General features: G+C 45.4%; 1 protein-coding gene across 1 annotated transcript in view; it reads right to left on the bottom strand.

Annotated features, from left to right (window-relative positions):
• RGS18 (regulator of G protein signaling 18) overlaps positions 1 to 17,671 on the bottom strand; it is a 726,926-nt gene extending 709,255 nt beyond the window's left edge. Inside the window, exon 1 of the mRNA XM_069641341.1 lies at positions 17,432 to 17,671. Within this exon, the coding sequence (XP_069497442.1) occupies positions 17,432 to 17,486 (55 nt within the window). The 5' untranslated portion in view covers positions 17,487 to 17,671. The remainder of the gene's footprint in view (positions 1 to 17,431) is intronic.
• Between the last annotated feature and the right edge of the window lie 233 nt (positions 17,672 to 17,904).

Genomic DNA, 17,904 nt, shown 5'->3' with positions numbered 1-17,904 from the left:
AAAAATAATGCGCCCAAAAACCCCAAAGCCAACAACACCCCTGCTGCTGCCAAGGTGGCAAAGGTAAAGGTCACCCCCGTTTTAGAGTTGGAGATGGGGGGGCCTAAAAACCTACCTGCACCTAATAATGCTAGGCCCAGAAGGTCCTCGGGCCAGTCGCAAACAGGGAGTCAAGGAGGTAGTCCCACAAATGGGGTCCCTCGCTCTCCTGACTATGTAAGTCCCCGTTACAAGGGAAGTCGACCCATCCTGGGTTATGTGTGGACTCCTCCAGCCCAAGGGGGGGGATCCAGCCAAGCACCTAACCCAGGGAACTTCCCTCCTAACTTCCCACCGGAGGGCAGAAATTCTCCAAATCCTGGGCAGAACTTTTTCCCCAGATATCCACCCAACTTCCAGCGCCAAAATCCTCCACCCTTCTTTGCCCAATTCCCTTAGCCCAGACAACCGAATCCGGGAGAGGGGAGGCCAAGGGCGGAGGGGTATCCAAATCTTCCCAACCAGGGGTACTACCAAAGAAGGGATAGCTACCCATCCCGGGATCAGCCCAGGGGAGAAAACAGGGCCCCGTATCAGCCTGAGCGGGTTTCCCAGTTAGAGCTCCAGGTTCAAAACATGGCGCGGGATCTGGGTCACATACTGAGGGCTCAGCAGAACCCTCAGATCGGCATGCCGGCGCAGAACGCACCCAACTCTGGAACTGGTGCTCCAGAACAATGACGGGGGCAGCACCCCGATAACTCACCGGTTCCCAGGGAGGAGGCACAAATGGAAGGGGGGTGTAAAGCCTTGGAGGAAGCTTCCTTCCTCACTTGTAAACAGCCCCTGGAAACCCAGGAACCGGAAACAAAATCTCTTGCCCCTGAAAGTCTGCCTCCTAAGGAGCAGAGGGGGGGTAGGAGAAGCAAAAGACCCAAACAGACTCAGTTTGAGGAGGAGGTACAGATCTTCCAATTTGAGGGAGAGGGATCCTCAGAGGATCCTGGGTAAAGGATCTTCTCCTTCAGAGAGGGGGAAACTCCTCCCAAAGAAAAATGGGTCCCTAGGGATGCAAATCCAGACTGGGGAGATGTGGAGACTGAGCTACCGCCGCCCACCATCTCATCCCAGAACCAACAGCAAGAAAATCCACAGGTTCAAACCCATCCTGGTGACTGCCTCCAAAAAGGGGGGGGCGGCCCAGAACCGGAACCAGGGGAACCCACAATGGCTCTGATCCAAAGTTGCCAACTTTTTCTTTCAGATTCCCAAGGCTCTCCACAGAATTCTGCCCAAATCTCTTCGCTAGCGATGTCCAGAACTAGAAAGTTAGCCCACCAGTTGTCCAAAAATGTGCATTATCTGTGCCCCCTTGAGGAGAAGGAGGGAAGATACTATGCCCCGGTACAAGTACAGGGGCAGGGTACAATTTTGGCACTGGTGGACACTGGATCTCAAGCTACCCTTCTGTCCAGAAGGGCTTTTGACGAACTGAATGCAGGAAGGGGAGAGAATTACCAAATTCCTCTCACCACTCTTCCTGGACAACTGCAGAACTTTGACGGGAAGGAAATTCCCATTGAGGGGACTGCAGACTTGGACATTAAGATCGGGCAACACAAGTTGAAACACCCGGTCATAGTTGTGACTCCAGAGGGCACCCCTTGTTTACTAGGGAATGACCTGCTGAGAAGGTTGTCACCCCTGATAGATTGCGTAAACAAGGTCCTCTGGACCCAGACTAGCCGACCAATAAAATTAAAACAGAGTGTCAACCATGTTAGTTTAAACGGCACCTGCCACATGGTTGAACAAAAATCTAGAAAAAGTAGAATTTCACTTCCAGAATAGCCAAATTCCAGACGTGACAGTAATAGCAGTAGGATAACAGACTGGTGATGGAGGGTCCTCTCTATTTCTGAAAATCAACCTTCCTTCCAGTTTAAAGTGGTATTCCACACTGGAAGGAAACACTCTGAAATTCTATACTAATCCACAATCAGAAACTCCCACTCCTATAGTACAGAAAGATGTGAAATCAGCTCAGAGCCTGGCTGATATTCAGCAAATTGGAGAGCAGTTGTTCATCCCTGTCCAATTAAATGATGGGAAGGACTCTGTTCTCGCTCGAGTGTGTGTGAACAACGGTAAGAACTTCATCAGCGAAGCCATGTTCCGCCAACTCCCAAAAGATCCAGCCATTCCCACCTTCAAACTGATAGACAAATGGGAAATGGACCTGGAAGCACCTAATTCCAAACAACTCCTGCCAAGCAGGTGTATGCTCAAAATCTCCATTGGCAACAAGAGCAAAGTCCACAATTGTTGGGTCGTGCGAGACGTCCCTGCCGCCTTTTACTTAGGCAGTGGCATTCTCAATCCCTTTGCCATTAGTTTGGACCTAATAAACTTCAAAGCTTGGTCCCAATTAGCGGATAGTCCCATGGGCTTTGATGATCCAGAAAAAGCATTTAGGTCAGCTCAATTGCTACCTTATGCAGTTGAAATTCAGATCAAAGAGGAAGTCACCATCCCAGAAAGGACCCGACAATTCTCCCTGGAAGTGAAAGTTAAAAGAGGACAATATTTGCAAAACCCTGATGCTTACATACATCTAAACGCTTCTCTCCAACAGCAAGGGTTGGGGGTAAACCCAACTCCATTAGTCAACATAGAACATGACACCATTCTAATAGAGGTGGATAACAGCGACTTAAAGAGTATTACTCTAGCCGCAGGCACCATTATTGGAATGGCGGTTGATGACCGACATTTTTCCATCGATTTAGGTAATGAACTGTTAGGACCAATCCCCAAGGACTGTTTTGACAGTGACAGTGAGGACAATACAACACCAGACAGGATTTTTACCCGGCATGGGGGGAACTTCCTGGTGTACACTTCTTGCCCTTATGGTAAGGAAGATGTGACTTGTGACTTCAGAAGGGATGAGGTGATTTTCCAGGTCCATGAGGGCTGCCTTTCCCACCTGAAGCCTCCAGTCCAAATCAGCACTCTGACCAGGGACTTCTCCACCCAGCTGGAGGAGGCCGCTGAGATAGCCAAACCAGAAGTCTTTCCAGGCTTCAGGCCTGGTGGAAGAGAGAGTCAACCTAGCTGATGCCTGTGTGACTCTGGAACAAAAGCAAAAGTTGAAACAAGTTTTCTTGGATTTCCAAGATCTCTTTGTGGTAGACTCATATGACTGTGGTCGCACTGACATCCACACAACAACAATCCCCACGGACCCTGGCATGACTCCTGTGTTTGTGAAGCAATATCGCTTGCCTCTCGCATCAATGGAGTCCCTTACTGAAACAATTAAGAACCTTGAGTCCTGGGGAATAATCCGTCCAGTCCACAGCACCTTCAATAATCCGGTGCTGGGAATATTGAAGCCAAACGGCCAGTGGAGACTCTGCGCCGACCTCAGGGAGCTCAACAAACGGGTCCATACTTCCCGATGGCCTCTGCCCTACATTGACCAAGGGCTGGCCCAGATCCAGGGGCCACAGGTATTCACTGCAATAGACCTGACCAATGGATACTGGACTGTGCCTGTCAGTAGGGAGGACCAATACAAGCTGGCTTTTACCTTTGGGGGCCAGCAGTACACATGGACCCGGACTCCCTTCGGATACCTTAACTCCGGTAATGAGTTTAACATTTTCCTACATAAGGCCATGCCCGACCTGGGTGCGAGGGGTAACCTGGCTTATGTAGATGATGTCCTCATCAAAAGTTCATCTGTGGAGGAACACATAGCGGAGATCCATTATGTTCTGACGCAGTTGAGGGCCGCCGGAGCAAAACTTTCCTTTCAGAAAGCACAGTGGTGTAGAACCCGTGTTAATTTCTTGGGGCATGAGATTACTGCTCAGGGCCTCTGTCCCCAGGAAAAGAAAGTGGAAGCACTTCAGAAACTGAAAGACCCCACAACTCTGCGGGAACTAAGGAGCCTCCTTGGCCTGACTAATTACAGCAGAAAGTTCATTGAGGGCTACGCAGAGATCACCAGACCCCTGATTCATCTCTTGAAGGGGGGGTCAAGTGGGAATGGGGTCCAGAACAAGCCGAGGCAGTAAAACAACTCAAAAGAAGCCTCTCACAAGCGCCTTGCCTAGCTTACCCTGTCAGAAACAAGGAGTTCTTCCTGGAGACGGGGTTCTCTAATACGTGCTTGACGGCAGTATTATACCAAAAGCATGACAAGGTCAATAAAGTAATCTCCTATGCGAGCAAAACTTTATCCTCTGTGGAGGAAAAATTCAACGATTGTGAGAAGGCACTCCTGGCAACGGTGTGGGCATTGAAGAATTACTGCCCGTTTATCCAGGGGGAACACATCATAGTGGAGACTCCACACCATCCTCTGCAATATCTCCAAAGTGACAGAATCCGGGCCGGAAATGTGAGTAATTCCCGAATTACTTCCTGGATTCTGTCAATACAAGGCTTTCCTGTGGAGGTCAGATATGGCCAAAACAAGAAGAGTCCCCTCGCGCAAGGTCTGGCTGACTTGCATGATTGTGCCAGAGAAAACTGTCTCGAGGACGAAAGTCTAAAAATAAAGGACAACATGGAGGCATACCTTAATTCCCCCCACAAAGTCTTTGAAGAAGACAAGTGTGAGGGAATGCCCACTGTATATGTGGATGGATGCTCTTACCATGTTGACAACGACGGGGAGAAAGAACTGGTGGCCGGCGTAGGGAATGCATGGGTGAAGGAGTTTCCAGAACCCTCCGCTGGATACAAAATTGGTCCCCGAAGTAGTCAGGTGGCAGAATTGATGGCTGTGCATCAGGCCATCCTCACTGCTGTCCAGCATCAACTCCACGAACTGGTCATAATCACAGATTCGGATTATGTACGGAACGGGTTCGTGGAGCACCTGGTTAACTGGAAAACCAGAGGCATGTTATGTGCTAACAACAAACCCTTGAAACATGGGAAGTTGATCCAAAACATTGATGACCTGGTCACCTCGAATGAGATGACCATCTATTGGAAAAAGATCAAGGGTCATTCCAAAGTAGAGGGACCAGACAAAACTGGAAATGACTTAGCCGATCAGCTGGCCAAAACCGGGGCCATCCAAGGGGATCTAATTGAGATTGAGTCCCTGTTGGGGGAAATCCAGGTCACTGCTATCACTAGGTCCCAGACAAATGCTCACAACGACCCTTCAACTGCCCAATGGAGTAAGGAGACCCCTGATGCTGATTTGATTACCGCTCAGAAGGGGGATCCAATAATTGGTAAATTTTACCAGCACCTTGAGGACCCTGAGAACTTTCCCCTGACGGATACCGATTACACTGGGAAAGAGGACCTGAGAGTGTTGATGAAATGTCCAAAAATGTTCCGGATCCAAGACGGTTTGCTGGTAAGGAAATCCAAAGCTGGCCACGATTAGTGGGTGGTTCCTACCTCATTCCGAAGCCTGATGTTAAGTCACGCCCATGATGCGGCCAACTCCGGTCATAGGGGGTTTCACACAACATTGGAAATCTTAAGAGAGGTTGCATACTGGCCACACATGGGGCAGGACCTCGACCAATACTTGAAGGGGTGTCTTGTGTGTGCACAATTTCAGCCATCATCCCTCACGCACCGTGCGCCTCTCCAAAAGAGGGGGATGACACTGCCATGGTCAGATTTACAAATCGACTTTGTAGGCCCTGTGATTCGCTCTGCTAGGGGGAATAAGTACATGTTGACTGTGACATGCTTGTTTACCAAGTGGGTGGAATGTCTCCCAGCCCCAAATTGCAAGGCAGAAACTGCAGCTGCCCTGATGATTAACCACATCTTTTCCCGTTTCGGTCTACCTCAAAGGATTGAGTCAGACAGGGGTAGCCACTTCACCAGTGAAGTAATGACAAAGATGTGGGAGATACTGGGGGTCAAAAGGAAGTTGCATATTGCTTACCGGCCAGCTTCTTCTCGGGCAGTAGAGAGATATAACCGAACCATTGTGAGCATATTAAAGAAGTTTGTGGCAGATTCTGGGCCAAGTTGGAATATCCGATTACCTCTGGTCCTAATGGCCATCAGATCTACCCCTTCATCTGCAACCAAAATGTCAACATTTGAGTTGATGACTGGGCGCAAGATGGTGCTTCCTCAGCATTTGCTCTACAGGACCCAAGAGCAGACACTGATAAATGCCTCCACAACTCATGAGTATGTGGAGAATTTAAGGAAACACCTTCAACATGCTTTTGCTTATGCTCAGCGGAATCTAGAAAGATCAGCTGATAGCATGAAGACCCACTATGACCTGAAGACTTCCAGGAAGGAATATCAGGTGGGGGACTGGGTCTATTTAAACAATTTCCAAAGGAACCAGGCCAAACAGCGAAAATTTTTGCCTACATGGAAGGGACCCTTTGAGATTATAGACAAAATCTCCCCTGTGGCCTACAAGATCCGCATCCCCAAAGGCGGTTTGGCAGAGGGGGAAGACAAGTGGGTCCACATAAACCAGTTGAAGTGTTGCCATCCCAGGCACACTCTGCAACAACTGGAGGAATCCTCTGGAATCCTAGAGGGTACTGTCTCAGATTAATTCAGTTCTAACTTAAAATATCCTACATATCGCCTATCAAATTCTGAGTTTCTCAATGTGGGTGTTTTGGGTTTTGAATGCAAAAAGAAATGTGCATGTTCATATGTTTTGACTATAAATTTATATGCCACCCCACTATATCAATGGTGGGGGAGAAATGTCCATGAATAGGTATTGCCGCTCTTCCTTTGTCGTCCTAGGTGGAAGAAAACCTGGAGATGGGCCAAGGAGGACGATCCGGAGACCGGGAGCAGAGACGCAAGGGGCCCAGTGTACCGCCCAATACTCCCATCAGGACCGGCGAGGAGAACCGATCGATCAGTACTGGATGGAGTAAAAGATGCTGAACTGTGCCATTTGCAGAATTGGAAGAAGATTATGCGGACAGACCAGTGCGTGGGTCAAAACCCTTGTGCACCCGACTCCCCATCGACTCAAATTCAAAGGGCAGTCACGTGGGGGGATCTGTTGGGTGTCCTGACCCGCGTTTGAGCTATCATGCTGCAACATTTGGAGCTGTGGGCTTAGAAAATCCAAGATGGCCAAAAAGCCCACAAGTGCGCCAGAATCCAGGAGAACCACACAGTTTGTGCGCACACCAAAATGGTTACCTAACTTGCCAACCACCAGTGTAAAGAAAGATCTTTGTTAACAAAATCCACTGTTACTGATGTCAAAAAGTTGCTGAAATTGTGGCTCATTGGACCACTTTAAAGATTCAGCCCTTTTGTGGGGTTCCACATAACCATCTTACTGTAAGGAGCCCCATCAATACAATGTTAAGCAAGGATTTACTACCATGTAAGAACCATTCCTGTTTAGAATGCATTAATCCAAGAAAGATCCCAAAATTGCATGCAGTAGCAACAAAATCCTCAAGGCGGCGCTAGCGGTCTAAACACTGACAGGAGAACTGAGTGCAGTTGCTGACAAAGGGATTTGACTCAGCTGACTTCAAAGGCTGCATTTTAATTAAAAATTAGCCACATGCTGTTCCGAGAGGCCTGAAGCCTGGGAAACCCTCTCACCTCCAGAGATTCACACCAGGAGTTAGAATCTCACATGACCTCTTGATTGATAGAAGGCAGACTGGCTGGGAGCCTCCTGGAGACCACACAAAAGGCTCTTGCAATTGAATAGGATATGTTGATTTTGACTGTTTCCTGTCAACAAAGGCCTGCCTGCCAGAAGACACATGTGACTGACCCACCCAAGTCTTGGAGGCGGACTCCAACACTCTGAGAACTGAATTGAAAGCAAAATATATATTTTTTACAGAAACACTGATAACTCTTTGTAATCAAATGACAGAAATGTATAACTTTGAGAGCCTTAATTTAAAAAATGTACCTTCAATTCAAGCCCAAACTCCAATTTGTGTGATGTTCTGGGGCAAAACCCTGCTATTTATGTATACTACAGACTCTGTGTTTAAGCTAGAGACATGTTAATTTACTGGAGTATGTATGGACAGGCCGTGTACATGTGTACAAATCTTGGCTTTTCAACGAACCTAGAACCGCATACCTATTCCATACACTTTTGCCGCAATCGCGAAAAACGCACTCGCGAATTTACCGCGATTTGCAAATTTCTCCACGTGTGAAAACAGCAGTTTCCTTGCTAAAAATTCGTTTGCCTCTTAAGAACCATCCCTGAATCATTGCTAGAGTGAGCCTGGACTAATATTAACTAGATACCACTCACCCTGAACCTCTAGAGGGAATTAAAAGCATTTTAGCATATTTTTCACTTCATTGCCAGCACATATAAAAGCATTTTAGCATATTTTTCACTTCATTGCCAGCACATATAAAAGCATTTTGGGCCTGTGTTTCAAACTTCTGTAGTCTAAGCTTGCTGGGGTGAACTGAATTACATTTGATTGCATTTCTGAGAGCTGTGTGCTTTCCTTCCATTTCCTTGCATTGCATAAAGGGGGGAGTGGATTGCCAGAGAAAAGTGATTACATTCTTTTGGTGAAATCATATTGAGTATTTTCTGTACTGCCTTTTCATTCAACATTGCATCCATCTGAACCCTATAAAGCATTCTCTACCACATTATTCTTCTGTCCCTATTTACCAGTGTTGCTATCTTATCCATCCTATAACCACTCATCATTGATTATAAAGAAGTGTGCTAGTGCCGGACTATCCATTATTGATTACTGCTCAGATTAAGTGTGATATTCAATTATTAATTTATTATAAAGTGTGATATATATATATATATCTTGTTTAAATTATCAAATAAACATTTAAACTTGCAAAACAGAACTACTTCTTGGCTCAGTGGGGTCAGGGGGATTCCAAGAGAGGGGTGTTATATAGGGGTAGTCATCCAGAACGCATGAACTGGACATAAAGATATATTAATAAGGGTTTCCATTCAGTATCCCAGACTAGGCATTGATTTAGCTGTAGTGTTGAATTGAATCCTCTTACAATGCAAAAGTGGGTAGCCTAGAGAAGAGCCAAGGAAGCAACTGATTCCCTGTAATGTCTTGAATCCCCTCGTTATACTCAAACATTGCCAACCAATCCAAAATGTCAAGCTGAGCCTCATACATACCAACAATTTCTTTAGGCATGCATGGTCTCTTAGGACTGGGAGAGAAGCATTCTCAATAGACAACTTTTTTCATTTCTAGTGCATGATTCAACTCCATTTCTGTGAGCTTAAGTTCTTGATGCTTTTGTTCAGTTTGAGCATTAATACTTTTGAATTCCAGTTCAAGCCTCATCTTTTCTAGAGCAATGAATTCAGGATTTAGTGTAGGACCTGATGGGATCTCAGTGGACAAAGGTTGAGGATGCTGAGCAAGTAGAGGAGAAATAGAGCCTACATTGTGATACTCATCTGCCTCATCTAACTCATCCATAATATTTGAAAGATTATCTTCCTCATCATTTTCCACATTTGCTGGAGGGGTAGGTGTTTCAGACCCACTCCGCAGACATTAGTTCTCCAACGACTTTTCATTTAATTCTGACTTTTTGTCTTTAACAGAGAGATTCCTATCTCTACACAGATTTTTCAAATGATTAACAGTGTAAGTAAGGAGGTTCTCCTGACTGTAGCTTTCCATATCAGACATGATTAAAATTGCTTTTAGTGATGTTTAGCCCTGTGGTTAGTTGAGCCGCCAAGGTGATAGCAGCACTCTATGTGTAATCACTATACTTTATCCTCACCACTGTAAACCGGTGTTCGGCAGAATCATGTGCAGTACCCTTTAGGAACACCACATACTATTAAGACTGCAATGTAAGTACAATTTCACCTTTGGTACAAGCCTGTACTACACAGTAAAGTGGTAGCAATGGCTGAGCAGCCAGACTTATCTCAAGAGTAAACTGAGCAGTACAAGAGGTTACACAAAGGACAAGAATTAATATGGTTCAAACAAACACTGATTCAAGGTTTCTGAGTAAAAGAATATACATTTATTTACACCATCAGTTATAAAACAGTTCACTATTATCAAGCAGCAGAAAATCACAATCTTAATATACTACAACAACACACAATCAATTCCGGACAAGTTAGGCTCAAAATGAAGTGTGAACAAAATGGCACTCCAGCCATTTAAAAGGGGAGGAAAGTCAAGGTTATTCAAAATCAACAGCACCAACAAGTTATAGGCATGGCAATCTAGAAAAGGCTACTACACTAGGATTCAAGTCAATAGGCATGGCCAATGTTAATGGCTCAGAGTCTTTGCAGAGGATCACACAGTTCAGAGTAGTTTGCGGTTACGTCTTTGCCAAGAGTTCAAAATTAAGTTGATCGGAAGAAAAGTTATTCAAAGGAGAAGAGAAGGACAAGCCTTCATAGAGGCGAAAGATTTCAAGTACTTTCGCTGCGGTTGGACGGAACGAACGACCGGATTTGCACAGTACCTTAAATGGAGAAGAATGCTGTAGCTGAGGTAGTTGTTCCTGGCAGTTCCTGCAGGCTCATGGTTCCTGAAGCTTCAGTCGTGGTGACAAGAAGGAGGACACCTGGAGGGTCTTTCACTGCCCAGGGAAGAAGTCAGCAGCGGAGCAAAATGTCGAATAAAAGGTGCGCTCCTTAAAACCTAAACAGGTTCTGTTCCTCCTGGCTATTCTGGTCACTGCAGCGATGCACAGCAAATTCGACCAGGTGAGGAAGGGTGGCGTTTGGTGTTTGGCAAGCTGGTTGGTCCCACCAAGCTCAAGGGAAGAAGATTCCGACCTGCAGCAGGGCTTCACTGGGATGTCCAGTAGTTGCAGCAATTGTCTTCCTTCAGCTCCTGTTTGGTTCTCTTGATCCAGTGGCGACTCTGCCTTCTAGTCCCAGAGACTGTCTATTTATGCACCAAATCCCCCATTCACACAGCCTTGTTGTCAATCACACAGCAGGGTGGCTGTCCTGGCAGGACAGCCACCTAGCCAATCAAACTAGAGTGCGACTTGGGTCTCTAAGGAGACCCTGTGCAGGCGGCCTCAAACCCCTCCCTCACTTCCTGTCCCCTCAGACACTTAGGCGCTTAACCGCCAAAGGACGGCGAACAAAGGAACCAAACCTGGTTTGGTGTGCAGAGTAAAACACAAGAAAGACCTTTACAAAAAGAAATGGCAAATAAACCCGACCGGAACCAAATAAAAATAAAAGGGGTCCATCGGGTGAGAGTTTGAGGCTACCACCGTAGCCTCTAACGGTACTGATGCTATTTTCATAGCTTGCGGTTCAATAAAAATGGTAGATACCACTGCCACCAGCCAAATCTTAGAGAAAGGGGAACATCAAAATGTCCCATTAGAAATAGACAGAAAAAGGATAACTATTAACCCTTCCAGTACTCTATTGGAAGATAGGGTTTACTCGGTCTGTAGATTTAAAAAGGCAAGTAAAGTCAATGGCAACTTTACATGTTCTGTGAGACAGTAATTAGTCCCAGAAAATGGAGTTTAAAGTGGGAAGTCTAAAAAAGACAACCCTGTGTCACTGCACTAAAGGTGCTGTGTGACACACAGTGAAAAGATTATGCTTATGGGGTGGGTGAGACTCCATAGCCCATGAGCATAACATGTACAGCACACAGCAAAACACATGTAAGAGTGGGAAAAAGGCTCACATTCTTACCAGGTAAAAACAGTTTAAACCTTAGAAATCCAGCAAAGGTAAGGAGAGACTCAACAGGTAAGGGAAATTAGCCATTCTGGAGAATTCTCCCTAACAGGCAACCTCTCGCTACTCCTACTTTTGGACTTATCTTCTTTGTTCGACCTAGTCAATCACCAAACGTTCTGCCTCCACTTCACATCCTCAGCCTACTTCTCTCCTGGGTAATCTCGTTCCAAGCTGACAGAACTTCTCAGGTTTATGCCAGTGAAGCCTCTGTACAACATACCCCAACATCCTGTGGAGTAGCACAAGGCTCTGGGTTTTACCGTGTCGTACACAACTATGCAAAACCACTTTTTGACCACTTTGAACTGCTAAGTATCTCATACACCAACTATGCTGACAACACGCAGATCCTCATCCCCCTCTCAGGCAACCACACACAGGACTCGCTTGGGCTAAACAAAATCTGTGAAACCATCCAAACCTGAATGGCCACTCACAGCCTCTGCCTTAATGATGAAAAGACAGAACATCTTCTCATTGGCCCTCCGTCGATCCTAGCAAAGCTTCACCAGGCATACAAAGTATTCACCATCGATGGTCACACCATTCCCAGGGCCACTGCAGTGTACACCCTTGGCATTTACTTGGACTGCTTGCTTAACATGACGCGCCAGGTCAATCATGTTGCCTCGATATCTGGATATGCCACAAAGCTCATCGCCGCCAGCAGACCGTTCTTGTCTCCCACAAAATCACTTGAAATTGCTGTGCCCTTATCTGCTCAAAAATTGGCTGTTGCAACTCACTGGCCAGTGTCACCTCGACCATAAACCTGAGCAAATTCCAAACAATACAGAATAATGCACTGTGAGCAGCACTAGAAATTGGAAAGAGTATCATGGAAGTCAGAACATCTGCTCATTGGCTCCTGGTAAAGCACAGAATTAACTTCAAGATCCTGTCTATCATGCATAGCTGTCTCTTTAACAATTCCCCATCCTGACTTGCAAAAAACCTCAAAAGACATTCTCCGACAAGGCCTCTAAGAACGGCCTCCAAACACTGTCTCACCGCCCCCAGATTCCACCAGAAGAGAGCACGGGGTGGGGGTGCGTCCAGCTTCCCAGATCATACCTCCACCCTCTGGAACGAGCTTCCTGCCCACCTGCGATATGAACCATTGTACACCATCTTTGGGGGTTGACACATGCCACCTGGGGCCAGTCCAAACAGCAATTACGTTGGGCAGATAGGTTGCTGCATAGAAACGTGCTTTAGTCGCATTAATCCATATCAGTTTGGTGGGTAGGAAGAAGTTCATGGAGGAATGGCACAGGAGTGTTTCCAGAAACTGCACAATCACAAATGAAAATATAGGCTGGGACATACCATGCAGCATGTCCAAAGTGTGCTGGTAGGTGCCAGATGCAAGGAAATTAAGGACCAACACAAGCTTCAGCAGCGTGGATAAGGCAGTTCTTGTGTTTATCCGGATCTGTATGTCGTCATGGATCAGGGATGGTAGCTCTACAATGGGATCCATGTTTAGCCGGTACAGGGTAATCAGCTGGATATCAGTTAATGACCAGATTCAGGGCCTGACCCAGGGAATGTGCCCTCACCTTGCAAGGCTTCTCCTCCTTCGCCTAAACCCAGAGCTGCTGTTTCTACCTCTGCAACTCAATGTGGAACCGGAGAAGTTACATGTCCCAGTTAGTGACAGCTAGTGGCAGCATGGTGTTGGAAAGTGTGTTTGGGTCAGGTGCAGGCCTTTGGTAGTTTTTCAGAGTGGATTGGGTCCATATGTAACTTGTTTTCCATCAGCTGTATGCATTTAGTTCCACCTTTTGACGTAGGTAACTGCACCGTGGTTTCAGCGTAATTACTGCCCATTCCATTCAGCAGTATTGTGGTTTTTCAACTTCTGATATTGCAGAAATACCATGTTCGCTCTTGCTGGAATTAGCGCTGGGGCTAATTCTTCCCTATGTTTGCGGTAATTCCACTGGCGTACTTGCGTCAGGGCTAATTCCACCAGCAGAATTAGTGCCAACTGCTTATTTGCCAGTTTGATAAAAGTGGTGGTAATGCCCATACCACAACTTTTACCATATACCACCAAATTAGTCATGAGGCCCACAGTATTGTTCTAAAAAACAATGCCCCCTGATAATGATCATGCATGCTACATGATAATTGATGTATTGCTTGAATTGTATGTCTCAGCCACAAAATCTGGTCCCTCACCCATCCACACACTCAAACCAGCAAACCACTCAAACATCCACTTTTTTACACCCTCCACTCACTCACCCATCCAACCTCTTACACAACCAGTACTGTCCAACAAATACTGTTCTATAAGGCTTCATGCGTGTAGGTCTCAGCACTGTGTGCACAGATGTTACCAATAAGTGATTGTTCTTGTCTTGAAATTGAGAACGTGGAATTGACATACTGGGATTCATCCTTTGTCCTGCATGGTAGACACATGTGTCTATCTTACTTCTATTGACCTACTGGGGTAATAGATCATCCTACTGGAGGTATTCTGCCTCTTTATAATTTCCTTCCTGATGTGATATTACAGAGCATCTTGCAAAGGACGGTGGATAGGCTTAGCTTGCACAAATTTCATGCCCCAGGGTGAGCTGCAATGTAGATGTTGCATGCATTAGGGAACACGTATTAATCTGGACAAATAATGTTGGGGTTATTTATTGTGTTGTTGCAGGTAGGGCTGGGCGAGCCTACTAGCACCTTGGCTGCCTCCAAAGTCGTGTCCGGGTAGTCGGAATGGGGACTTACCGGGTCATTCCAACCTTGGAGGACCCGGTAAGTCCCCATTCTGAAAACCATTCCCCATTCCCATTCGAGCCCCCATAGGGCTCAATGGGAATGGGGAAAGACCTAATAACGGGACCTCAAATTGCAGGCCCGTTATTAGCTCCCTGGTCCCTTAGCGGCACCCGCTAAGGGACCTCGGAATGCGGCGGTAGGGGGTTAACGGCACCGGCATCCTTACCGGTGCCGTTAACCCCTTACCGTCGGCCTCGTAATGAGGCCCAATGTCTGCACAGGGTTGTCCAGGGGCTCATTTGTACTGCTGCAAACCCCATTTGTGGATACGTTTTTCTGTGCATTACTAACATGAATTCAACTGAAACAAGCTAATTCTCAAATTTTTATTTGCATTCATCTTTAGTTCCCCAGTTCTTTTTCTTTTTTTTAAAAAGTAAGGTTGGTAAGCATCTTTAATGGCAGTCAGCAAAGCAGCATACGGATATCCACAGAACAGCACAACACAAAACACCCTGTTCCAAATGTTGGGACTGAACTCAAGTTCCCCTGTTCTATCATTTCCTTATACACAAGTAATACCGCATTTTAGGCTATTGCTTCAATATCCTAGAATTCAGCATTACTAAAGAGCTGTAGTTGAACCATACAATACTCATGTCTATATAAGAGGCTTGAATTTTGGTTCAAAATGTTCAAACTATTTCAAGCCTCAGCTCTAAATGGTTAGACTATTTGGAGCTGAGACAAACCTTCATTGTTTAGAAAGGCTCACATCTTTCTCGAACGTATTTGCCCATCTCGAGTTACAGGACATGGCAACCCTTGCAGCAGTTACTCGTGCACATGCTTGTGTTACTGTGCGCCCTGATTCATGGAGTCTTTGCGCCGAAAAAAACGGGATATGTGCGCCATGCTGCCCGCAATTCCCTGTTTAACAAATGGGGATTTGCAGGCAGAATGGCACACAAATCCTGTTTTTTTTCAGCGCAAATAATCCATGAATCACCCATGTGGTGTAATATCAGCATGGGTAGCTGGCCAAACTTCCGACCTCAAACTAAGTAGGTAATGGAACAACTAGTATGAATGCCAGAGTACCTCTTCATGTCTACTCTAGAAACCAAAGAACGCATAATACAGCTTAAAAAAGTGCAAAGGCACACTTTTTGTCAAAAAGCACTCACACACGGGGGCAGTGGTCGGGTCTTTTACCATCACCAGGACAATAACTAGTGCTTCATGTAGGGATGGAGACATGAGCACATCACTTGGTCTGCAACATTTGTAGATTCCACTAAAAGAAACCTTATTTGAAGCCACAAATTCTGCCGCACATGAGTTCTTACAAGCTAATCGTATAATTCAACCCCCCAAATTACATTTTAAGTAATTCATGTTTGAAATTGGTTCTGTGTGATTACAGAGAACACATAACAGAGAATGGTTTTCAACGAAAACAATAACAGTGAAAAAATATATTTTTTTGTGGATGGGGGTACCCCACCCAATGCCCCGGTTTCTCTATGTGCTTAAACCAACCCCAACCCATTCCCACCCATTTTACCCCCATATCTATTTGCAAACATGTGCGAGTTTTTTTTCTCTGTTTTTGTTTCTCTGTTATAGCATTCTATGTACCTGTATTCTCTTTTATCACTTGCTACCAAATTACCATATGAAGCAAAGTGGATTTTAGTGTTTCCGTTTCAGAGTTTGGTGCCATTTCCCCCGTGAACAGAGAAAACACGATTCTGCAAATATTATATTTATAGACAGAAGGTACGATTTCAACATGCATAATACGTAATGCCTTCCAGATGTTTCCAGAACTTTGACCTGCAATGCTGTAGAACCTGGTCCACCACAAAAGGCATCCTCTAAAGAACGTGCAAACTGTTGTTTTTACCCCTTGCCTTTATGCCAGGCATTATTATGATCTGGTTTATCTACACAATTTCATGTCTGTACCATTGAAAGGTTTAGACATCCTCATCCACTGATTCCCTCATCTACCGATTATACATTCATGAATTTCTTCAAAACGCATCCACCCATGTATGGCCCTCATTCATTCACTCATTCACACATGCCCATCGACTCATTCACTTTCTGACCGATCCATCAATTCGGTCCCTGATGTTCTAATTCATCCGTTCACATAATAACGATAATAATAATAATAATAATAATAATAATAATAATAATAATAATAATAATAATAAATACGATACAAATAGTAGCGCTTAATGCCATTTTTTATCCAATTCCTGTCACTGTAAAAATATATATTAGTGTAATTCAATTGGATGGTTCTCTATTTATCAACATCAGAATAGTAGTCATTTTTTACCGGGGATTCGAACTTGCAAAAACATATCCTCGGCCATGCGCTCATCAATGTACCCTTCACCCGTCCATCAAATCACTCACATGTTCACTCATTCACTCAGCCACCAACTCATTCACCCAAGGCATTCACCGCCCCTAGAAGCACTACACAAAAAGTGCTGCACAATTTTGCCCAACAAGTAGCCAGGCAGTCCATATAAGATGCTTCGATAATGTCAATAAAATATGGCAGTTCTGCTGAGAAGTGCCACACTTTTACAGTTAACCAATTACAGGCCCGGTGATAAGTGCTGCCATTTCCCCAAAAATATAGCGGCACTTCTGGCTTTTTACATTTAGCACACATGTGCCTTAACACTGATCAAGTAAGTAAAGGGTACATTGCATGATTGCTTTCTATACTAGACTGCGCTAACAGGCCAGAAAACATTTGAAACGCGAAATCATATCTCCACACTAAATCCACAGACACGTTTCGAAGTAAAACAAATAGTATGTCCAAGTCAATTCTACAATGTGTGTTTTGTTGAACATCTAGCCAGAGACAAACCATCCTCAAAACCCAACACGCACGGTCACTCACGTGAGCATAACGACCAATCCAAAACGTGATGATTTTTACTGTACCTTGAGAAGGGAAAGAGCCGTGCACCGCGGGCCGGAGTTTGTGCTCTCCCTGCATTGCGCCTGTAGTGCTTTCTCGTTTCTAATATTCGCCTGATAACTGCCACACTTCCAAGGGTCCCACCTCCCAGATTTCGGATGGGATTATATAATGTAGCAAGCTGTGGAGTACCTTTTCAAGTACTCGCTTTTGTGAATGTCGAAGGGCGTCGGAGAAGTTTCAGGCCTCATTTATGTTTTTGTGATGAGTCTAGTGACATCCAAACAAAGATTTACATATTTTGTTGGCATGATTCTAGCTGCATGGAATACATAGTTTGGCTAAAGATGCCTACGCATGTAAAGGGAAGTGCAAGCTGGGCTAGCATTTGAGAAACACTTCCTTCCTGCTTGGCTTGTGCCAGCTGCGTTGCCGTGTCACTGGCGATTGACAAGACTCTGTGGTCCTGCACTTCCTGTTTTTACTCGGCATGCGG

The sequence above is a fragment of the Ambystoma mexicanum genome, chromosome 1q (assembly GCF_040938575.1).
Source record: "Ambystoma mexicanum isolate Mex_15411 chromosome 1q, UKY_AmexF1_1, whole genome shotgun sequence".
Lineage (NCBI taxonomy): Eukaryota > Metazoa > Chordata > Amphibia > Caudata > Ambystomatidae > Ambystoma > Ambystoma mexicanum.
Note: the sequence above shows the minus strand (reverse complement) of the source record. Positions and strands in the feature narration are given on the sequence as shown.